The 25,162-nt window shown below is 34.6% G+C and overlaps 3 protein-coding genes across 7 annotated transcripts; all 3 read left to right on the top strand.

Moving 5' to 3' along the window:
* The first annotated feature begins 1,727 nt into the window (after window positions 1-1,727).
* Window positions 1,728-4,567, top strand: LOC108219843 (APO protein 2, chloroplastic). The gene is made up of 3 exons (XM_017393389.2): window positions 1,728-1,958; window positions 3,033-3,385; window positions 3,620-4,567. Exons 1-3 carry the CDS (start codon window positions 1,833-1,835, stop codon window positions 4,449-4,451), a joined length of 1,311 nt encoding a protein of 436 aa, XP_017248878.1. The 5' UTR covers window positions 1,728-1,832; the 3' UTR covers window positions 4,452-4,567.
* A 2,618-nt stretch (window positions 4,568-7,185) lies between these two features.
* On the top strand, window positions 7,186-12,252 carry LOC108220232 (1-acyl-sn-glycerol-3-phosphate acyltransferase BAT2, chloroplastic). Of its 4 annotated transcripts, none has more exons than XM_064094616.1 (8): window positions 7,186-7,457; window positions 7,565-7,614; window positions 8,747-8,810; window positions 9,625-9,798; window positions 9,891-10,297; window positions 10,465-10,566; window positions 10,684-10,975; window positions 11,866-12,252. In XM_064094616.1, the coding sequence occupies exons 1-7, from the start codon at window positions 7,373-7,375 to the stop codon at window positions 10,897-10,899; spliced, it is 1,098 nt and encodes a 365-aa protein (XP_063950686.1). In that variant the 5' UTR covers window positions 7,186-7,372; the 3' UTR covers window positions 10,900-10,975; window positions 11,866-12,252. The 4 variants fall into 4 exon arrangements, with proteins under 4 accessions (XP_063950686.1, XP_017249428.1, XP_017249427.1 ...); XM_017393939.2 differs by having other exon boundaries at window positions 9,613-9,798; XM_017393938.2 differs by having other exon boundaries at window positions 9,610-9,798.
* Window positions 12,253-15,247: 2,995 nt separating this feature from the next.
* On the top strand, window positions 15,248-25,005 carry LOC108223200 (probable cyclic nucleotide-gated ion channel 5). Of its 2 annotated transcripts, none has more exons than XM_017397328.2 (8): window positions 15,248-15,431; window positions 16,846-16,937; window positions 17,721-18,306; window positions 19,042-19,254; window positions 19,479-19,783; window positions 20,972-21,083; window positions 22,779-23,015; window positions 24,130-25,005. In XM_017397328.2, exons 2-8 carry the CDS (start codon window positions 16,873-16,875, stop codon window positions 24,820-24,822), a joined length of 2,211 nt encoding a protein of 736 aa, XP_017252817.1. In that variant the 5' UTR covers window positions 15,248-15,431; window positions 16,846-16,872; the 3' UTR covers window positions 24,823-25,005. The 2 variants fall into 2 exon arrangements, with proteins under 2 accessions (XP_017252817.1, XP_017252818.1); XM_017397329.2 differs by having other exon boundaries at window positions 15,414-15,535.
* Window positions 25,006-25,162: the final 157 nt, after the last annotated feature.

The following is a 25,162-nucleotide window of genomic DNA, read 5'->3' as shown; positions in this document are numbered from 1 at the left end:
TGCTCTCAGCTTGTGAAGCTAGGGAATTTGTGGTTGGGAAAGAGAAAGAATGGAAGATTCCGAGTGATCCACTCAGCTCTTACAATGTTTGGGCTTCTAGCCAACGCTTCCTCAAAGGAGATCATCTTGGTAATTATCTATTTTTCCCGAATCTTTTATTTTAGCATTTCTTTATTAATTCACGGGATCTTAGTCAAAATCATCAATCTGACATATATGTTTATAACAATAGTCTTTTGCACAATTTATAATGATAGATTTTCTTGTCTTTCAACTATTTTATCTCTGAGTGCGATTAGATAGTCTAAGTGATACATTTATCCTCTGTTATTTCGGGACATCGGATTCGATTCATTCTCACCCTGAGAATTATTAGAACGTATTGTCATAAGACATATGAGCCTAAATTGTCAAAAAACGTTATTTTATGCTCTTTTTTTTTAATTCTTTTGATTTTTTAATTCTTGTAATATTTTTTTTCTTCCATGCAAACATGAGATCAGTATTCAAGTACGACGGCAAGAAAGATTCAGTAGTGGAGGTGAATCACGATGGCTACCAGAACTGTGACGTAGACAAGCCATACGTATTAAAATCATACAACAATGGAGACACATCAATCGAACTCAAAGGAGAAGGACCCTTTTATTTCATCAGTGGCAACAAAGACAATTGTGAGAAGGGTGAGAAGCTAGAAGTAAAGCTAGTCAAGAAAAATCATCATGGGCACCATGTAAGTCACGTATCTCCGGCCCCCGCTCCGTCGACATCGATAATTCAAACTCCCGCACCTGCACCCGCACCCGCTAGTGGAGGCAGCAGTCTGAAGAATGGCGTTGTGGGCATTGGTGTTCTTGTTTTTGGCCTAGGCTTCTGGTTTTAGGTTCTTATAATAAAGGAAGTAATGGTTGTTGAATATTAAGACGAATATTAGTACTAATTATTATTTGCTTGATTTGGAATGTTTGGATTACAGTAGAGTTTTAATTTGGTTTCTGTTATTGTGCATTGTTTTAATTGATGTGTAACAATATCTGAAAGTGATTGGAGATTATTTTGACTCGTTCTGTTACCGTAAAGCCCGTATGTGATTTGAAGTTGTTGGTTTTTTTGTTATCGAGAGTAACTGTTTTAAGTTAATCTTGAGGAATGAGGCTTTGTCGAGGAGAGTGAGGCCTGATTTACTCAAAGAAATATGAGTGAGACTCAGCCTTTGGTGTTCGACTCTCAATCGATTCGATAAGTATTAAAACAATAAATAAAATAACAAAAATTTAAAATCATACTATTAAATGTAAATCTTTTACTAGTCCTATATTTTGTGTTTGTAGTGTTTAAGGATGTGTATCAAGATTTATTCTTACGGTTAACATACCAAAATTAAAAGTAATCACTTTCCAATAAAATAAAATCTATAAATTTGATCATACATAATAATCCACAACCATACCCCTCGTCTAACCGTTATAGTAACTATTTTGACATCAGACTGAGGTCCTCACTCCTCAGGCAGGCTCTTTCGAAAATGAGGTTAAATAATACATGAAAATAAAAAGCAACTCAGTTGAATCGAAAGATGGATTGAAAACTGAAATAATTTTTAGTTATTTTTAATCAGAAAGAGAATTTTCAAATTTTATTTTATTTATTTTGTTGGATTCTTTTTTATTTTTTTAAATGAAACATGTATTTTATTATTTGATCAACAAATGGATAACAGTCTGATTCTGGGGTGAAAAATATCTGCCGTGTTATTTCACTCACGGCCACTCCAAAGCACATTATAATTTGGCAGCAACAAGATATGTAACGAGTTATTGAGCGAGACCGAAATGAACTGCGCCTGCGTTTGCTCCTCTCAATTGGGGACAAGCACAACTCCCCATCTTCCTAAATTTATGTTTTTCAGACACAACATCAGCAACAACAGTAACCCACTCTTGTTCCTGGGTTTTAAGGTAATCTAATACTCTTTTCTCAACCTAATTTATACTTCTGTTCCATTGAAATCATTTTCCCAATAAAATTAATCATTTGAGTTTTGTAATATCTTGGTTGGTTGGTTCAATTAGAGCATTATCTGCACTATACATGTTAACATATGTGTTCATTCTTGCAATGCCTTATGTTTGGTTTTGTGAGTATAATTGTTTGGGGCTCTTGTTATTGAGTTTGTTGGCTTTGTAGGGTACTATGGTGTAATACTCGTAAATCGTAATACGATGGGTCTGATCAGGTCTGGTTTAGTTTGATGTGCCCAGTCTGTGGATTCAGTTTATCAGTTACCACTTAATTTTAAATTTAGGGCTTTGCAGTATTGCTATTTTGTAGTCTCGGTGTGATCGTGTAAGGAATTGTGGAAAGGGGCATATCTGTGGATCTCAGAATAAGAAACTATCTTATTCTCTTGTAAGAATAAGGTTGTAAGGGACAAGGGTGGCACTGGGATTAATTACATCTAGCTATGCTGATGGTTTGTCTGAGAATTTGAAATTACTAATGACATGTTTTGATAACTGAAACAATTTGGCCTTGGATCTGACCCGATTTTGAGTACATTCAAACATGAGCATAAGTTTGAAGATTTAAAATGGCAATAATTGAAGTCCATCATTATATTGAATTTCATGTTCACAGACACAATCTACTGTTAAAAATTGTAAAGGTTTATTTTCCTTTTAAGAAAATTATATCAAATCGTGTAATGGGTCCATGCTACATGTAGAATGTGCAAGTTAGAGTTTATCGTCTTAATGAGTACTTCATATAAACATGTTCTCTCAAAAGTAGTACAATATAATGTATATTCTGCTCCATGATAACTATGGCGCTAGCTTGCCCATGCTTCGGCTCAGAACCTATTTTGTCAAACAACAATTACCAGCTTATGATAATAAGCACCATGCAAAAATATATGTGTTCTGGCTTCCAGTGCTAAAGTAATTTTGTGCGGACTTTTTTTTTATATAGATTTATAACTGTATTTACAAATTATACAATTTTTGCCATATTGAGATATGTGCCTTTTGCAGTACGGTGGCAACAATTTAAGACTTCAAACAGCAGTTAAAACCCAGCCCCAGAAATTATTCCATAGACAGTCTGTCATCAGATGTGAAGGTCCTCCTCAGAATGCTGATTTTCCTCGTTACTATTCTAAGAAAGAGAAGAAGCCCTTTCCTATACCCATAGTGGAATTGCGGAGAAATGCTAGACAGAGGATGAAGGACAGGAGAGGCAAGCCTAAAGCACTAGTCCCTCCACCAAAGAATGGGTTGCTGGTCAAAAGATTGATTCCTGTTGCATACAGTGTTTACAATGCAAGAATAACACTCATTAACAATCTGAAGAAGCTCCTGAAGGTTGTGCCTGTTCTTGCCTGCAGGTAAGTTTGTGACATTTTAATTAGCAAAATATATATAAAAAAGAGCCTGTCATTTTGGTTGTTGCTTATTGTTAGTACCAAATTTTCACTCATCTGAAATTGCGGAAAGTGAATCGTTATAACATTTAAACATGTATGTTTCAGATGGTTATGATACATTGTCTTTTATTGGCAGTTGATCTCTTGATCTCTTTCAGCAACCATGTTTTCGTATTGACGCACTTACATTTTTAGGTGGTGCAACGAAATCCATGTGGGACCTGTTGGACATCCGTTCAAATCATGTAGAGGCCCAAATGCTTCACTTCGTAGGGGACATCATGAGTGGACAAAGGCAGTGGTTGAGGACATACTAGTTCCAATTGATGCTTACCACCTCTTTGACCGTCTAGGTAGGCGTATACCTCATGAAGACAGGTTTTCAGTCCCTCGAGTTCCAGCAGTTGTTGAGCTCTGTATTCAAGCGGGTGTTGATTTGCCTGAGTTTCCAACGAAAAGAAGAAGAAAGCCAATCATTCGCATTAGCAAAAGTGAGTTTGTTGATGCTGATGAAAGTGAACTGCCAGACCCTGATCCATATGTTCCAATGGAAAGTATATTAACTGAGGAAAATGATAACAGATTAGTAGTCCCATCAAATGCAGATGAAATAGTCTTGCTTGCCGAGGAAACACTTGAAGCATGGGAAAAAATGAGAGTAGGAGCGAACAGGTTGATGAAAATGTACCCTGTGAGGGTTTGTGGCTATTGTCCTGAGGTACATGTTGGCGGCAGTGGACATAAGGCACAAAATTGTGGGGCACATAAGCACCAGCAACGGAATGGACAACATGGCTGGCAGTCTGCAGTCCTTGATGATTTTATACCCCCAAGATATGTTTGGCACGTTCCTGATCTCAGTAAACCCGAATTACAAAGGGAGCTCAGGAGCTTTTATGGTCAGGCTCCAGCAGTGGTTGAAATATGTGTGCAGGGCGGTGCTGCTGCACCTGAACGCTACCAACCAACAATGAGGTTAAACGTGGGGATTCCATCGACTGTAAAAGAAGCTGAAATGGTAGTGTAACTGTTTCTCTTTTTACCCTTCACAATCATCTGTTACATAGTGTAAGAATAGCGTGTAACCTATTGAAGTTGCACATTATATTTCTCAGTGGAAATCTAAACATAAGTTCATGATTTATAATACATGGTTCTCCTAGAAAGTAGGAAATTTATTGTTGGAGCTTAATGGCTCATGCTAGCCATTTGCTTACCACTATAAATATTCTCTTTGCAAATCTTTTGCTCTCCATCTCAATTCCTATATTTTATGACCGCCTCTTCCAAGTTTTCTATCATCATGCACATGAATTTTTGAAGTACAGCAAAAGATTTTATCATATTAGAGAAGAGAATGGTGGGATCGCAGAATGATCAGGCAGGTCAAAAGCTTCCGAATTCAGGGAAGCAAACAGATGGGGTTCTCCACCAGCGCAGCAAACCTCCCATCCGTCCGCTGAAGATAGTTCTTGGTGGCGTCGCCTTTGTTTACATCGGGTATTTGACCTTGTGTCCTTTCGGACCCCTTAGGAGGAAGTCGGAGACTACGGCCTTGGAGGCTGCCATCATAGAAAAGAAACGTTCTCGCAACTAAATGAGGTGTTTGATCAGCACTTGAAAGCAGCAGAAATTATTCAGTTTGATCTCCAGTTTTTCTACATTGTAGTAGCTTGTTATTTGTATTGTTTTGGTCTGTCTCATTTTTTAAAAAATATTATTTGACATATATTTTAAGGTGCATATAAAATATAGTTTTATAATTGTTTTAATATAAATATTTTATTCTAGTTTAAATAATTTATAAACTTATATTTTATAAAAAATTAAAATACGTGTCAAGCCCGTACGAGGTTGGCTCATGTGCTAAAATAAAATTGCCAGTATGAGATTGGTTGTATCCGCAAAAGCGAAATTGCACGTTCACTGTTTGCACGCATTTTGAGGCTCTTATAAAGTATAGTTTCATAATTTTTTTTCAAAATTTTCTTTTTTTAATAAAAGTTTAAATATCAAACTTTTATACATAGCAAAAAAAATTAAAATATATTATAAAACTATATTTTAGATGAGTGTGGAAAAGTATGTCAAAAAGTAATGTACAAAAAGTAATGTAAAAAAAGAGGGAGTAACTGTTTTAAGAGGCAAATTTACTCCTAAATTGCAAAGAAAGGCGAAATGAATTTAAAGTTTGTTTGGCAAACGACTGGGTATTACTATTAGCAGTGTTGTTTGGGTAAACCTTGCAAGTTTATGACATCCCGCACCAAATCAGACTTATTATTTTTATATAATTTTGGCTAAATAAATATTTACGAACTGGAACATATTTTATGTCTTACAAGTTACACATTAAAAGTTGAATAAAGCCCTTAATTTAATTTGCTTCTAACAGACGAAAAATTTAGGGCTTTTTTTATTCATAACCATGATTTCAATCTTATTTCTAAAAATACTACCTTATTCAATCTTATTTTCAAAAATACTACCTTCACTAAAATATTTTCAAAAATACTGTGGTTGCATATGCAACCATATATGCAACTACAAATCCTGATTTCAAGTTTCAGATTTCAAATGTCATTTTCGACCTCATCGTTGGAATCCATATATATATATATATATATATATATATATATATATATATATATATATATATATATATATATATATATATATATATATATCGATTCCAACGATGAGGTCGAAAATGACATTTGGAAACTGGAACTTGAAATCAGGGATTCAGTTGCATATATGGTTGCATATGAGGTTGTATTCAGTTGATTCTATTGTAATCTAATGGCCCCGCAGGGGCACCCATACATCAGTTGCAACTTACAGTTTTCCGTTGCATATGAGGTTGCATATGAGGTTGCACGCAACCTCATATGCAACCTCATATGCAACTAAATGCAACTGAAAACTGTAAGTTCCAACTGAAGTATGGGTGCCCCTGGCGGGGCCATTAGATTGCAATAGAATCAACTGAATGCAACCTCATATGCAACTAAATGCAACCTCATATGCAACTAAATGCAACTGAAAACTGTAAGTTCCAACTGAAGTATGGGTGCCCCTGGCGGGGCCATTAGATTGCAATAGAATCAACTGAATGCAACTATATGCAAGTGAATACAACCATATGCAACTATATATGCAACTGAATTCCTGATTTCGAGTTCCAGTTTTCAAATGTCAATTTCGACCTCATATTTGGAATCCATATATATATATATATACATATATATATATATATATATATATCGACTTCAAAGATGAGGTCGAAAATGACATTTGAAAACTGAAACTGGAAATCAGGATTTGTAGTTGCATATATGGTTGCATATGCAACCACCGTATTTTTGGACAATATTTTCAAAAAGGTAGTATTTTTGAAAATATTTTAGAGATTTGAAAATAAGATTGGATAAGGTAGTATTTTTGAAAATAAGATTGAAAAAACAATATACAAGATAATTCCCCAAAAATTTATTTGAATTTTCGATTCCGAATAATTTTTTATCGTTTATATTCTAATATTCAGAGGGGCGACTTTGGAATGTTTACTCTTAAGTCAACGGATATTACATTGTTTTAACTCATTATTTTTTCGTTCAAATCGATATACATTTCTTTGGCGTTAAAAACGAAAATTATATTAATTAGTATAAACTATCTATCATCTATGTATAAAAAAATAAAAGAAATGTAATGAATAAAAAACAGTAGTAAAATAGGCATAAACCTCTCAGATTTTGGTACTTGTTTCTCTTCATTCATCTCAAAGGACACCGAGCGAGAGAGAGGAGAGAGATTATCCGAAGTAGAAAAATTTCGAGAGAGAGAGAGAGATTATAGATACAGATAAAAACACCGCTAGTGTGTGCGTTTGTGTGTGCCCAAGGGGGAGATAAAAGAATTGGATACACACACTGTATATGATATATGAAATACAAATACTCCATGGAGCTATCATATCAACCCCAGTTCAGTCGTTTTGTGTTCGACCCCTCCACTCCCTCTGCACCTCGTATAATCTCTCTCTCTCTCTCACTCACTCCCACTCCCTCTCTCTCTCTCTCTCCCTCCCTCTGTGAATTCGAGTTATTTTATAATTGGTATTGTGTTGTTGGTCAGGCAAGAGTGGAGCAAGGTGTTTTCCATCAACTTCATCGCTTTTTAAGCCGGTAATTCTATTAATTTTGTATCTTGTTTTTGTATTAGATTAAATGATAATTATCTACGTAGTTGTTTATTAATTTCAAGATTCTACCTCTTTTAGTTGGTTGGTTGTAATTTGCTTACAATTGAATGAATTTTGTGTTTTTGGTGTGGATGATTATATGGGTTTCATCTGTTTATATTTTACTACGGCTATTGTGGTCAAGATTGTAGCTCTTTATGAGAATGGTAGATGGTAATATTGATTACACTTCTAAGTGACAATGATGACTAGGATTAATATTCTTGAGGAATGTGTAACTTCTGCTGTTGATTGCGGACAATAGCAACAAAGTGTTGGATTTTTTCCAGCTTCTTTTTACTTGAGTTTTTTATATTATGAGCTGAAAGTACTTGGATTGATCGGTTGCATTGAAATGGACCCTCCAGCTGACGCCACAATTGTACGCGCACTACAGCTATCGGTCAAAATTTATTTTGAAAAGAAGTGTGCTCGATATGTTAGATGCTTTGAGAATTATAGAGTGGACCATTCAAGCATGGTAACTTGGCTGTACTAGGCTATTGCCCGAATCAGCATTTCCCCTCTTGTCGGGACGCGGATTGAATTTATTATGCTTTCTGCTTTTATAATTGCACAATGATTTTTATCCGGTAATCTTAAGTTGACATTTTAATTAGCTTGTGGTAATAGTTATGAATAGTGCCCAGTTGAAAACATTGACAGAGTGTCAGCTATAATGCCCTAACGAGCCCTTATTATTAGATACGATATCTTAGCAATTACTGCAGCCATTTTTAATCCAGATCGATGACACAATGAAGTCCAGTTTTATATTTATAGACAAACATATGTCACAGTCCTTCACCTTTTTTACGGCGAGGATGGTCAAGATAAGTGGAGCTTTAAAGTTCTTAACCCTGTTAGTCTGTTATTATCTTCTTTTTATTGGAGTCAAGTGGACCAATGAACTATACATGTTCAATTGTTACCGGTGGTCTAAATATCGGTAGCAACTAATTCTTTATTGCATCTTCACTATTATTATTATTATTGTATTTTGCTCAGAGATTATAGAATTTGCTTGAGACAATTATTGTGTAAATTTCAACAGTCTAGTTTCATTTGTTTTGCAGTTCTCTGCTGGTACAGGAACTCTCAAGAATATTGCTCAGGCAAAAGGGAGCCTGTCAAAAACATGTGGGTAATACTCTTTTAGTGTACAGTTATTTTGGTCTGTTTAATACTGCTGTTTCCATAAATTATCACCCCCAGTGCAATGTTGTCATTTCCCTTTCTGCAACCTGGATAAGTATGTGTTTATTTTGCATATTACTTGGAAAATTTGGGCACGCTGCAGAAAGCCAAAAAAAAAGGTTTTTGTTTATACTGTCAATTTATATATGTGTCTGTTATTTTGAATTATGCCATGTTTTTTGGTTTATATATGACTGCCAATATTTTTTCCTTTATATGAATGCCAAAATTATAAGTTTTTATACTTGGACACATACATATCCATGTTGGACATATTTTGTCGAGTTTGAGTAACATATAACTTAAGTTGATTTGGTTATTACGTATTTTTGTTTGTCGGGAACATCTTTGAGTTGGAACCAATTGTATATCAATTGCTCTGTTAGTTTTACAAATTACGTCTGAATTTTCACTAAGGTCAGGTCCACCTCAACGGTTTAATTATGCAGGGTGTTATTTAACGAATAGTTAATTCTTTAGTTATTTGGAATGTTTTGTGAAATTCACCCACTCATCACTGACAATGGTCCATACTAAATAATGTGATCTCCCACTCAATCCTTTCGCTTAATATTTGTGACATCTTTTTACTTGCGAAAAACTACATAAAGCGAGAATCTCATGGACTAACTTCGTCTACAGTTTGCACATATATTTGATACCTACGGTTTTCCTTGGTGGAATTGTGTTAACTCAATCTAATAACTGTTTTCTTTCCTTATTTATGTATGTTTCTTCTCAGCAGACAGTCTTCCAGTTGGTTATTTTCGCAGTAAAGGAAACTATTCTTCTGCATCTTGGTGCACCTTCTATTCAACTGTAAAGCATAATTGGTCACATGATCATAATCAGAATAGAGTGCCAAGGTATATCGTTGCCAGATCAGAAATTGCTGGAACTGGGTATCCTGATGCTGCTCATCAATTACCAGGTTCCTCTTCTGGGGATTTCATAAACTTTTAATTGGGTCTCCTAGCTAATTGTTCTAACATATATTTTTTTTCTTCTTACTTGAAAGTGCAGAGCTTCAGTTGGTCTCTAAAGTTAAAGGAATCTGCTTCTATGCTGTAACTGCTTCTGTTGCCATTATTCTGTTTATGCTGATGTTGGTAGCACATCCCTTTGTGCTCTTGTTTGATCGGTATAGGAGGAAAGCCCATCACCAGATTGCCAGAATGTGGGCCATTTTGGCTGTTGCCCCATTTATAAAGGTTGAAGTTGAGGGATTAGATAATTTACCCTCATCTGATACTCCTGCTGTGTATGTGTCCAACCATCAGAGTTTTCTGGACATATATACTCTTCTCACTCTTGGTAGAAGCTTTAAGTTCATTAGCAAAACATCAATTTTCCTTTTTCCTATTATTGGATGGGCCATGTTTCTATTAGGTGCTATTCCTTTAAAGCGCATGGACAGCAGAAGCCAATTGGTAATTTTGCTTTCTCATCTGATATAATTATTTCCTCTGATGCAAGATATTAATTAGTTGCGTAGAATTGACTACAATCTTATATTCTGTTTTGCAAATATTGCTTACTTGATATGTCATAATTTCTTAAAAGACACAATTTATGTTCTTTCACTTGATGAATTTAGCAAACGCTCAAACGATGCATGGATCTTGTAAAGAAAGGGGGATCTGTTTTCTACTTTCCAGAGGGTACTCGGAGTAAAGATGGAAAATTGGGGCCTTTTAAGGTGAGTAACTTGGACAAATAGTACACCAGTATCATATAATATGTTATCATTTCATATAATATATTTTCAGAGATGATTGTTTATCTGAAGCATATTATTCTTATATACAATTTCTAGAAAGGTGCATTCAGTATTGCTTCAAAATGTGGAGTCGCGGTGGTTCCAATCACTCTTATTGGAACGGGAAAGATAATGCCCGTGGGAATGGAGAGTAGGTTATATCCTGGGTCGATCAAAGTTGTTATTCAGAAACCCATATACGGAAATAATACAGAAGCATTATGCAACGAGGCTAGAAATATAATTGCAGAAACACTGGTCAATGACGGATGAGGGTTACATTTAAAACCTTCTTTTTGTCCAAAATGATTAGTTGCTGTAGGTCGAGAGCTTTGAAGTTAGATGAAAGGTATCATTTCTGCCTTGTGTCCATTTCTGCTGTGCATAGGTGTGGTTTATCATTAGCTAACATAAAGTTAATATGTCTAAAACAAAGATAAAGTTAGATATTTTTATATAGTGATTTATATATCAATATGATATAATATTCTTCTTGAAGTACAATATTTTATACATTTGGTCTTATTTTCCTTTTTGCCCTTATCTGCTATTCTACTTGCTATCAGTTGGGTCACAGATTTGGAACCTAATAGTCTTTACATGGAAAAGTAAGGGAAAGACACCGTGCAGTGGGAAACCCTGCTGATGTGGGGAGTCCTGTGCAGCAAGTTTCTTCTTATAAAGAATATGCAGCACATCCAACCGCATCTTTCTTAAAACTCAATGCCCCATTATCTTAAAATAGAATACAAGATAAATTAAATATTTTTTACGGACTAGATTAGACTGGCAGTTCATATTTTCTTTTACACAAACCAATAATTCCAACTTGATATTTTACATTTCTAGTTTTCTACTGACACACTCTCTGAGAAGGGGAAAGCATTTCTATATGCTCTTTGGTAGGTGCAAAATACATACAGAAATACTAAAGATTATCGAAATTTCAGAGGACAAGACATGGAAAGAAATCGTTGCCGCATATTAGACTAACACGTATTGGATATGTACATCAATGATTGTTCTAGTCTGAGCTTATGAATTGAGATGTCCTTTGGTTGTACGAATATTACACTTGTATATGCTATATTATCCATTCATCTACTTCAGTGTGCTGTTTTTGCTCATCAAATTCCAGTGCTAATATGGCACCTCATTGAGAGATTTACCCAAGTTATGTGGCATAACAATGTGACTGTGTCTTTTATCCTTATCCTCTCTCTTCTTTTCGTGCTGCAGATGTGGTGTTACAATTATATACCTCAACTAACTAGAAGGAAATTCTTGCCCTGCGGCTTTTAACATTAGTCGTTTGAGATCAACTTGACCCTTAATGCTCTGGCGAAACTGAGACTTAGTTTCTTGTTTCATTATTCTTGCTTAGCATGATACAGAAGACCTGCTGCTTTTTATTACCTGTATATCTCTAAATCACCAGTAATCATCTAAATCAGTAATGGATCTTTCTCAAGGATGTATCCTGTATGGTGGGTGATAGAGTCTGTAGTGCCATAATAGCATCTGATTTATTGTAGCTGTCATGTAAAATTATTAAGGTCAGAGATGTTTTTTGTGTTTTCACAAAAAATTTGTTTCGTAGATGAATGAAGATATTTGTCGAAGATTTGTATGTATCTACTTAATTTTTATTCTGCTTTAAACTGTTTGGGAACACAATAAAAACACTTTCTTTGTTAAAACCTGAAAAAATATGGGGCTTTTCTCGTAAATAACTAAGTCTAAAAGAATTTTTGCAAAAATACTATCATTTTTTTAAAACAAATTGAAAAAATATTATCTTTCAAAAAAAATTGCAAAAATACGGTGGTTGCATATGCAACATTCTCTGCAACTGCTAGCAACCATATATGCAACAACAAATTCAACTTTGAAAAAAAAATCGAAAATAAATTTTAGTTGCATAATAAGTTGCAACTAGTTGCAAATGGCTAAAAATCAATGCTCCTGCGGGGCCGATAGCGACAACATAAAAACAACCACAAAATCAACCAATTAAGATGAAGAAGATGGGGATCTACCTCCTGTCTCTAGTTCAACCATAACAAATTGAGACGGGTGAGTGTGAATATTGAGTTTAGTGAATTCGTTGAAGGTCTCGGAGGTCAGGACTCATAATTGAAGGGCTGAACAACGTCAATGGCGTGGTTTATGAGGTAGAAGTTCGGGCGGCGTCGAGCGAAATGGGAAAAAGGGGGGGGGGAGAATGGAAGAGATGAGACGTCTGAGAGAAGGGAGAGAATGATGTTTACACGGTGGCGTGCGGCGGCGTGAGGTGTGGCCTGTAGTTTCAAGAGTGAGAGAGATCACGAGGAAAGTTTTGTAGATTAGAAGATGAAGACAGCGAAACTCCCAGAAGCAAAGAACAAAGCGTGTACTTCTGCAAATGCTTTTATTAAAATTATAAAAAAATCGTACTTTTGCAATAATATGAGGCAGGTCGTAAGTCTGCAATAAAGATGATAAAAGGGGGCATTCTTGCCAAATTCCCTAAAATTTAATGTACGGATGAATCATATTTTAATTCATTGGTGATTGTTGAGTTGATTTCTATCATACTTTAAAATTGGGTAAACACTATTAGTAAGTTTTCTGAATTATTTTTTCGCAAAATGAGTTTTTTTAATATTTTAGAGCAAAACATTACGATCATACATATAATTGGACCGGTTTATGGTAGTAAAATCAGAGGGAAAGTATTAAATATTTCAAAAATTACTTTTAATTTTTTTCAATTCTTAATTGATTATGTATAATTTGTTTAACTCATACTAATAATTTATACTATAATATAATAAGAGTCGTACAAAATTTTGGTTTGGTCATCTCATTTATAACTAAAAGTTGGTCACATGCAAACTTCTCTTACTCTTACAATATTAAAGAGTTTTATACCATTCAAATTACAAACACTTGTGATGTAATACAAGATAAAAAAACTCCACCATTATTCTTTTAAATATAATTTATATATTATTTATATACTATATTATAATAAACAGATATTGGTATAATTCGTAGTCGTCCAAAAAAATGTAATCAGTTGGTAAATATAATCTGGTTAAAATCTAATTCATTAATACTAAAATACTAATAAGATGATATTAAAATTTAAATTATAATTAATAAATCACGAATTCTATACTCGCCCGTACTTCGCACTGGTTAAAGGCTAGTACTAATAATAATGAGACTCTGCATATATATAATTATCTAAGTAAAAATTCCTAAGTAAAACCAGTAATCTATGTGCCATGTTATTTTGAAAGATATTTAGAATGAGTAGTATTGCTCAACCATAATCCGTAATTCTAAATGTTAATCGTACCTAGAACATATTAAATAAAAGTAATTTAAATAAATCAATCTACTTATCACTTATCAGAGTATAACCAGAACATATTTTTGGGAATTTGGCAAGAATGCCCCCTTTTATCATCTTTATTGCAGACTTACGACCTGCCTCATATTATTGCAAAAGTACGATTTTTTTATAATTTTAATAAAAGCATTTGCAGAAGTACACGCTTTGTTCTTTGCTTCTGGGAGTTTCGATGTCTTCATCTTCTAATCTACAAAACTTTCCTCGTGATCTCTCTCGCTCTTGAAACTACAGGCCACACCTCACGCCGCCGCACGCCACCGTGTAAACATCATTCTCTCCCTTCTCTCAGACGTCTCATCTCTTCCATTCTCGTCCCCCCCCCTTTTTTCCCATTTCGCTCGACGCCGCCCGAACTTCTACCTCGTAAACCACGCCATTGACGTTGTTCAGCCCTTCAATTATGAGTCCTGACCTCCGAGACCTTCAACGAATTCACTAAACTCAATATTCACACACACCCGTCTCAATTTGTTATGGTTGAACCAGAGACAGGAAGTAGATCCCCATCTTCTTCATCTTAATTGGTTGATTTTGTGGTTGTTTTTATGTTGTCGCTATCGGCCCCGCAGGAGCATTGATTTTTAGCCATTTGCAACTAGTTGCAACTTATTATGCAACTAAAATTTATTTTCGAATTTTTTTTTCAAAGTTGAATTTGTTGTTGCATATATGGTTGCTAGCAGTTGCAGAGAATGTTGCATATGCAACCACCGTATTTTTGCAATTTTTTTTGAAAGATAATATTTTTGCAATTTGTTTTAAAAAAATGATAGTATTTTTGCAAAAATTCTTTTAGACTTAGGTATTTACGAGAAAAGCTCTAAATTTTATATATTTAACTCATTTTAATTAATATAATTTTTACATATGTAGAGATCCATCATTATTAGAAAGTAGGAGTCAATCGTAACAAAATAGATTTAACAAATTTTGCATGATCAACGAAAAAAGTCGATTAAAATATGTAACAAAAATATAAATAATTTTACAATCAGCTAGCAAATCGCATGTGTTTTGTAATTTAATTGTTTACGATTAAATTCATGGTGTCAGAAAATCTTCGACACTATCTCACAATAAATGATTTAAGACAGCAATTAAATAGGAAGACACACGCTGTCACGGTTGTTTAGTGTTAATTAATTGCGTACCAAGCTGCCCAAAGACGGCAATTATGTGGAGTCAAACACTCTGCCTCCCGACTAATATCCCGATAAACAAATAAATTAAACATAAAACAAGTTAACTTAACAATTAAAAAATGTATTTGATAGTAGGAAATATAATAACACGAGTTATAAACAGCGCAAGTGGACACAGTCAAGGCTTATCTGACTCGGGCCTGTCTTACATTCGCTGCTTCTGCTGTCAGTCTCGAACTCTCAAATCTGTCCTGACAACTGTGAGTCTCTCTCTCTCTCTCTCTCTCTCTCTCTCTCTCTCTCTCTCTCTCTCTCTCTCTCTCTCTCCTGCGAGTCTCCCCCCCTCCCCCCCTCTCTCTCTCCTGTGAGTCTCTCCTTCCCTCGATCTCTCTCTCTCTCTCTTTCTCTCACACACACACACACACAACTGTTAGTCTCTCCTCTCTTCCTCTCTCTCTCTCACACACACACAACTGTTAGTCTCTCCTCTCTCTCTCTCTCTCAATTATATGTATCTTTTTATATATGATATGAAGGATGTACACACACCTACGCTCTACATATAACATATGTACATGTCTGTGTAAATCGCAGCCTTGATTTTGGAATTTTGATGTGTTCTAGTGTGATTGATGCTTAAGATTAGTGAATTTTATGAATTTTACAGGCTTATATAGATATTGCATATTTTTAAGCAATAGTACAGCTCATGTTTAAGATGAAGGAAACTGAAAGCTTTGTTGTCACTGTGTCGTTTTTTTTTCCTCTTCTAATTTATCTGATACATCATGTGAATATCTTAGTGTTGCCTTAATAAATAACTGAAAATTATTACTAGCCATGATTGCTGAATGAAAATTTGTGGAATTCCGGGACTAGGTTAATTACAAGTAAGTGTAGGAACAGACGTGATTGCTATGTATGCATTATCAAGAACAAAGTGGAAATTATACTCTTCCCATCAACTGCAAGTCTTATAAAAAAAGATTGATGACCTTTTGCCCCTTATAGTTTATGATGTTGTACCCATTAAGCCGCAATGTTTAAACCTGTAGTTTTTGGCCCCCAAGGTACAGGGTGTATACATATTGATGCTTTTATAGCGACAGAGGTGTACATCGGTATATGTTAGAGGGACAAAAAAGACAATTAACTTTATGATTTCCCTCCAAAACAAAGTCGATTGCTTTTTTGTCCCTTTGTGATCACATTTTCTTTGTTTTGGAGAGAAATCACAAAGTCTGTTGTCTTTTTTGTCCCTCCGATATATATCGTAATACACATCTGTAAAGGTACGGGTTTAAGCTTTAGTGCTTGATGGGTACATAGTCATAAACATTAAGGGGCAAAGATCATAAAGCCTACAAAAAATGTAGAAATTAAGTTCAGATAAGGAAGCAGCAGCGGCAAATAAATTATGATACAAAATTCATCGTATTATGCAATATTATTGAAAAGTGGCTGAAAATGTGATTATGGTAAAAAAAAGTTGCGTCTCTTATGCTGTGTTATTGAGAAGTTGTATGTTTTCAGACTCATTTTGTGTAGTATCTAAATTGCTAATAATTGAATTTTAAGTCTTGTCAGAGAAATAAATACTAGATTTTCACTCCATGATTATATGAGACCGTTGATTTGTTTATTTAATATCTCGCCTCTTGGTATCTGATGCAGTTTGTATATTAGCTTCCTACTGTACAAATGTTCGATTGTGGGCCCAAGTCCAAGTCCGATTATCTTGGTGGCCAGCGGGAGAGGTTTGTGAGGTAAGTTGGTTTGTACTTCATTTGTCTGAACATTTGAATTTTGCCTTGATCTTTTGTCGGGTTAACTTATAATACCATATCTGCTATCAATGTATCTTTCAGAAATTTATACTACTTGTCTGACCAACGTGCTGTTTAGCTGTGAATTGTGTTTATATTCTTTTCACTTGTCATTCAAAGAACAAATTCTATATATTCTTTCATTTTTACAAATATAAAAATAATTAAACATTCTCATGAAATTAGTTATCTTGAAATGGATAACATTTACTGGTTCGTGATAAAAACAATGGTATGCGGTATATATAAAGTTGAGGAAACCCGTGTTGGTTTTATGTATATATGTAAATACACACATCTTTAGTCATTGCATTCTTCAAGAAAATGTATTTACTTATCCTTGCTTAAAATAATATCTATCCTCCAATCTCCAACTCATGTCTTGAATTTGGTTTTATGCAAACTCTATTAAGCTCAATTAGCCTTAAGGTGTTGCATGAATTCTTTGTTGCGAAATAAACCAGCACCGATTCTCTTTCTTAAGCTACTAGAATCCGCCTAAGTAGAATATCGAAAGTTGATATCATGAATCATTGTTCTGATGTGTTTGTATATTCATCACCGACAATTTCTAATGTGGTCATCCTCTGGCCTCTGAAGATTCTTTTCTTTGTTTTGAGAATCATCCTCTTCTGTGATTACACTGAAGTACGTTAGACTCTTGATAACTGATCGGTTCCTGTTTCAAGTAGATACTTTTTCTTAATATTTTTGTCTGTTTAGGCTGGATGAATTGGATTCCCGATCATCATCACCATCTGCTGCAATTGAAATGAATAAATGTGGGTTTAGCATTGAGGGCTTGGGTCGTCCCAGCCATGCAACTAATGACCCATCTAAATCATATAAGCAAGGAATGCAGAAAGGATCCGAAGGACTGATGTCTATTGGCCGTTCTCTTGGATTCGGTGTTTCTCGAGCAGTGTTTCCGGAAGATCTTAAAGTCTCAGAGAAGAAGATATTTGACCCCCAAGATAAATTCCTTTTATCATGGAATAAGTTCTTTGTCATTTCATGTATCATAGCGGTCTCTATAGATCCATTGTTCTTCTATCTTCCAGTTTATAGCAGAGTGCCAAAATGTTTGGGGATTGATAGGAAGCTAGCTATCGTTGCTACAACACTTCGTACTGTTGTTGACGTATTCTATCTTATTCACATGGCCCTTCAGTTCCGAACAGCCTATATAGCTCCATCATCTAGGGTCTTCGGACGAGGGGAACTTGTGATAGATTCTGCAAAAATAGCCAAGCGGTACTTGCTGAGCCATTTTATCATCGATTTTCTGGCAGTGCTTCCCATACCACAGGTTTGAGTATTGTCTTCTAGATTCTTCTATTGTTAGAGGTTTAATATGTTTTCCCTACTTATTCTATCTCAAGTTGATTATATTAATGAATTTTGTCTTGTTAGAGTTCTACATTAAACTGTAATGGTTGTTTAACTTATTATTCTTATATTATTGTATTAGCTGCTTGTCCCCTAGATTAAAACCACATAATATCGTCCAGCCAAGATTAATTTAGGTTGTTTTCACTTGGAATGAATGGGATGAGGGAAACCAAATGAGTATAAGAAAAAGAAAGGAGAAGGAATGTACTAGCGGGAGAATAAATTAATGACTGCATTCACATGTTTGATTGTCCTAGTCATTTCTGAAGAATGAACTGACCTTTGAGTATTTTTTAATACTTAATCATATCAAATGCTAGTACACAAATTATACCAGTTCTGTAGATTGGAGGTAGAATATTGCAAACTTTGAAAAAAAAAAGAAGGAAATATAGCATGATAATTTTAAACTAGTGTGTTCAGGATTGTAACTTTTTCCACAAGTCATGTAAGACAGTCAAAACTTTGTATCTCAGGTCAAAGGTTTCAACAAATTTTATAATTGTTATAGACACAAACACGCTGATACACATATATATAGCACTATGTTTCAGTCTAGAAACTATATTAATAATTTTCATTCAATATTGATGTCTTCTCACATATTTCTTGTAATAAAGGAAAATGCATAACATATATTAATTATGTGCAGATAGTTGTGTGGAGATTTCTGCAGAACTCAAATGGTTCTGATGTATCGGCTACAAAGCAAGCCTTACTGGTTATCGTCTTGCTCCAGTATATACCTAGGTTGCTGCGTTTCATACCGTTAACTTCAGAACTTAAAAGGACTGAGGGTGTGTTTGCTGAAACAGCATGGGCTGGTGCTGTGTACTATCTGCTATTGTACATGCTCGCCAGTCATGTAAGCACCTTCCAAGTTGGTAGGCCATGTGTCCTACTTATGATTATTTCTTTCCATCAAATCATGCTCTCATTAATTCATAAAAATTACTTAGATTGCCACAACCTTCTTAATGTTCTCTGATTATGTATTTGTTTTTTGTGTACATTTTGATTCCTGTAGCTACAGCTTATTAAATGCAGCAGCATTTTTTCTCTAAAATTAATTGGGTGAGTTCTGTGCAGATCGTTGGAGCTTTTTGGTATTGGTTATCGGTAGACCGTTATAATACATGCTGGGATAAAGCTTGTAGAAGTAGTAAAGGCTGCATAACAGATTTCCTGTATTGTGGCAATGAAAATTTGAGTGGTTATGATGGCTGGAAAAGTGTCAGTGATTCTGTTCTAGATTTAAAGTGCGGAGTGGATGGTGAAAAAAACCCATTTGATTTTGGGATATTCAAGCAGGCTTTATCATCTGGTATCGTTTATTCCAGGAAGTTCATCTCCAAGTACTGTTATTGTTTGTGGTGGGGGTTGCAAAATTTAAGGTAACCTTTAACATCTGTTCTCATTATTTTGCTAATTATCCCATATTGGATACATTCTGTGGTTTCCTTTTTATTATCTATGAACATTTATAAGCGTTGAATAATATCACTCTAAGCTTTTTTTTGCTTATTACGATCGTTGCCAACTCTCAAGTTCGGTGATAGGATTCTTAGGAATGGTCTTAAAACCGTTGAATAATCTCTCTCTCTCTCTCTCACACACACACACACACACATTTTTTTTCATGTGAAGTATCCACTTACTATTTGTTAGATATATATACTTTCAACGTGCAATGCCATACATGTCGACACTGTTGTGTTCGATAAGTACTGTGAAGCCTGTCTAATATTTTGATATTCTTTATCTCACCCTTTCAATCACAATCTATTATCGGAAATATTTCATGTATATTACTAATCTCTTCAGATTTATCATAAATGGACCAATATAATAATACTTGGTTAATATGGATTAAGCATGTGCTCTGCATAAAATCTCAGTTTGTTTGAATCAAAGATGGAAATTCTATGCCTCTTTTTATCTTAAATAAGTAAAATTCTGATCAGTCATTATTCTGAAGTTGAATTTCAAAAAATGTTAAAATCCTAACTATGTTTAGCATTGCACCTCTAGGCAAACTTCTACTAGCTCCTTGATTTTGTCTTCATGAACGTTATTGAACACCTCTCAGTTGCAATATCACAAGGTTTTGCATGCTTCATTGTTGCATGCTAATCTTTCAAATTTCTGTATACCTTTTATTCAGTTGTAACTATTATATTTGAAATGTATCTCAGATCGATACCGATAGAAACTATATCTACTTTAAGATTTATTAAGCGAAAAGAAATTGTTAACCTACCTCCAAAAAGTTTTAGTATATGCAAGATAAAAGTCGTAGACCAGAAGTCTGCTCTTTTAGGTTTTTTTAAACCAACATGCAGGAAATCTTCTCACTTTCTTACCTAAAGTAGAACATGTTCTCAAATTTAATTATCATCAGCCGGCATATATTTTCTATCCATTGGTGCAATTAATGTGCATCAAATTTTTCTATATCGTAGTTTTTTATACGATTTAGCTTTCCTAGAGAGTAATTATGACAAATATTTTTTTCCATAGAAATAAGATTAAACTTGATTGATACGAGACTGATGCTCGAGTGCTTCATTGTATTTCTGCAGTACACTTGGACAGGGACTTCAAACAAGCACTTTCCCAGGAGAATCCATATTTTCCATTGCACTAGCCATTTTTGGTCTAATTCTCTTTGCACTGTTGATTGGCAACATGCAGGTAATTTTTGAGCTGAATCATCAAAGGCCTTCCAAATTAGGCAACTTGTTTAGTTTTCTCAGTTTAAGTGCGCCACAGATTGTCTATTTAGTTAGTATGATTTTCCAGTTAAGCTATGCTACAATGACAATCTACTCAAATGATGAAAACCTGTCTGTATGAAGGGAAAGTTGGGTTCCAGTTGCTCGTATTTAGTACTTATAATATGGTGCTATTGGCTGGCAGGGCCGCCTCTGACACCTAATAGGCCCTAGGCTCACTCCAAACTAACTTTCCTATATAGCTCCTACTTATTACACAAGTATTTAAATTTTTATCCTCAATTTTTATAAGATTTAATTTTGTAAACAAACTTTTTTTTTAAAGACTGGAAGAATAAAAGTAAATGCTTGGATTTTGTAAGTTTTAACTACAGAAAGAATCAAGATGAAAAATGAAAATATAAGATAGCTTGTAGTGCCTAAATTTAACACAGAAGGTAAAGAATATTAAGGATCTCTTGTGGCAGTAGTCAAGAAGACAAGAAAGTTTTTTCTGTTTTTTTGCTTTTTAACAAGAATGGAAAATACAAAGAAAATCTTCTTAATCTAACTTTTATTCCAATGTAAGTGTTCTAATTCTAAACGATTAAGATATAATATTGTACACATTAATGTGTTATTGTGAGAAGCATTTCTTAATTTGATAGCATTGAAATAAAAGCTGAACCTATATATCTTAAACAGTACATGGTTTATAACTTACACCTTTTTCCCATGGATGTTCACTGCATCTATTACTACCCCTTTTAAGTTGGTCATTTATTTACTTTTTTAGATTAACATTAAAAATTAAGTTTAGTTCACCTCTTGTTTATAGTAGAAAAGCAAAGAGTAATATGTCTCACTAGCCCTTTTTCATATGGCATGGTATATGTGGCGCTACTTCAGCCTATCTGAGGATGTAATTTGGATGAGGAAAATACTCATGTTTCCATAATTCCTTGAAAGCTCGAGGATTTATTTATTTTCGTAATCTACATGTCATTTTTTTTTTGGGGGGGGGGGGTGTTTGTAGCTGGAATATTATTATTTTTTTGCTATTACTCAGGATTTTCGCCAATTAGTTTCGAAGTTCCCTGCTTCTGAGCTCACTTATTTTAATCTGTATTGCATTTTCAATACTTTTCTGATTTTTATTTATACTCTAGCTATATTATAAGTAGAGCAGTCATGCATTATCTGATGATGTGATTTCCTATAATTTGAGCTTACTCTTTTATTTTGTTGATTTTAGAGGCTAACTTTTTTTTTTTATGCTTCTGTGAAACTTAAACTATAATATATCTAGAAACGTTTTAAGGTGAATGATCTAGTCAGCTAGCACAAATCACATTGAAGTAGGTTGGAGATTTTTTTGTATATTGAATCTCTCAAATAATATGTACACACACGCAGACACACTAAATTTTCTATGTTTGATTAAGAGACAATGTGTCTTGAACCCTGAGTAAATAAAAGAAGTTTTGGTTGATATGCTTATGCATGGTTAAGGTACTCAAGGACGTCCAAAGTTTAGGGTTTGTATACTTGGTAAAATTATCTTTGTTCCTCTTGGAAGCTTGTTATCTTCTATTTAGCAGGACGTAAGGCCTGATTTGCGAAGCTGAGTGTCATTGTTAGTGATCACGTCTTTTTGGTTTTGTTATTATCACAGACATACCTTCAGTCGCTAACAATTCGGCTGGAGGAGATGAGGGTTAAAAGGCGTGACTCAGAGCAGTGGATGCATCACCGTTTGCTTCCGCCAGATCTCCGGGAACGTGTTAGACGCTATGACCAATACAAGTGGTTAGAAACACGTGGAGTTGATGAAGAGAATATAGTTCACGGTCTTCCGAAGGATCTCAGAAGAGACATAAAGCGGCATCTTTGTCTAGCTTTAGTGAAGAGGGTATCTCTTGAAAAACTTGAAACTTTCTCTTATATATGTTCAACCTAATGCATAGTTTTCATGCCATTGAGTGCTTTTGTGACTATCTCTCCACACATATCGACTACCATATATATATATATATATATATATATATATATATATATATATATATATAGGCTCATGATCAAATAGAAACCACTCTTAAAATAAAAACTAGAAACCAGTTTCCCTACCACTATTTATAACTACGGGTATCACTAATTTATACTGCACTAATCACTGTTTTTATACAGTATGTAAATAGCGATTTTTATTATCAAAATTGAGAAAATCTACTTATCTAAACTATTGATAATCGATTATAGATGATCAATTTCATCCGTAAGAAGGTTCTTGACGGTAGAAAGCCGCAAGAGAAGTTGTATGATGATGGTAAGTAGTCGTTAGTTTTGTAAGTTATGATGGAAAGTGTATGTGACTATTGGTGATGATAGACGATGGTGGCAAGTCATGAAAACGTCTGGTAATGGTGGTAAGAGGTCCATTATTAAGATTTGGGGGAAGATGATGGTCATATGCGTTGCATATATGTGTATATATATATTTATATCCGCGAGATATGCTATATATAAATTAGTGATATGTTATGTACAAATTAGTGATTTCTATAGTTAAAAATAGTGATAAAAAACTGTCCAGAAACTGGTTTTTAGTTTTTAGGCTAATTTGGTTTCTATTGGAATAGTACTCTCTCTCTCTCTCTCTCTCTCTCTCTCTATATATATATATATATATATATATATATATATATATATATATATATATATATATATTTGTCATAATTAGATATTAATGATACTTCTATTCTGAAACTTGGCATAGATCTTGGAATAACTTGTCAGGTTTCCTAATCCCCATTTCAAATCAAATAGGCTGACGAAATATATATACAATTATATCCAACTTTAGAGCCACATGCTTTTCACCTTCTACATATAAATACTTGAAACTGAACCTTAAATCTTGAAATTGGAATAATCTGAAATTTTTGTATACTTTTGTACATCAATTTAATTAGCATGTTACTTCTGGCATCCCTTAGTGATCAAAATCTTTGTCAACCCCTTTCTAGGTTCCTCTATTTGAAAAGATGGATGAGAGGTTACTTGATGCAATTTGTGAGCGGCTGAAACCATGTCTGTATACCGAAAATACTTACATAGTTCGAGAAGGAGATCCAGTTGATGAGATGCTCTTCATCATACGTGGGCGCCTTAAAAGTGTAACCACTGATGGTGGAAGAAGTGGGTTTTTCAATGAGAGTTTGCTGAAAGAAGGGGACTTTTGCGGAGAAGAGCTTCTAACATGGGCACTTGACCCAAAATCTGGTGTCAACCTACCCTCATCTACTCGTACAGTAAGGGCATTGACAGAGGTGGAAGCTTTTGCTCTAACAGCCGAAGAGTTAAAATTTGTTGCCAGTCAGTTCAGGCGTCTTCACAGCAGACAGGTTCAACACACTTTCCGCTTCTACTCACAGCAGTGGAGAACCTGGGCTGCTTGCTTCATCCAAGCTGCCTGGCGCCGATATTCCAAAAGAAAAATTCTTGAACTTCGGCGGAAGGAAGAAGAAGCAGAAGCATTAGCTGGAGCCAGCAGGAATGTTGGTGGAGGTTCTTATAGCCTTGGTGCCACCTTCTTAGCTTCTAGATTTGCAGCGAACGCTCTTCGTGGGGTGCACCGGAATAGGAATCTCAAGAGTGCAAGAGAACTGGTGAAACTACAAAAGCCCCCGGAACCTGATTTCTCTGCTGATGCAGATTAATATGTAAATTTGATTAACGTTGACGAAAGATTCTTTTAGTTTTGTTAATATGATTTCAAATGTAAATTAGGTATTGTGTTATGTGTAGGTTTCAGTTTGTTATATAAGAATCTATAGCTGTAAAACTATATGCTATTGCTCATGAATCTTTGTTATATATTTGTCCTAATTTGCAGGTTTGTAGTTTCTGTTTTAGCGTTGCAGGTGTTTTGGTGTTTCAAATCTGTAAAAGTATGCATGGATGTGCTTACCTATTCCCCCATTAGCTGTTCTAGTTTGAAATTTTACAGTCAAAATGGAATTATTCTCCTATATAATTTGTTTTTTGAAGAATTTGACA

This window comes from Daucus carota, chromosome 5 (assembly GCF_001625215.2).
Source record: "Daucus carota subsp. sativus chromosome 5, DH1 v3.0, whole genome shotgun sequence".
NCBI lineage: Eukaryota > Viridiplantae > Streptophyta > Magnoliopsida > Apiales > Apiaceae > Daucus > Daucus carota.
Note: the sequence above shows the minus strand (reverse complement) of the source record. Positions and strands in the feature narration are given on the sequence as shown.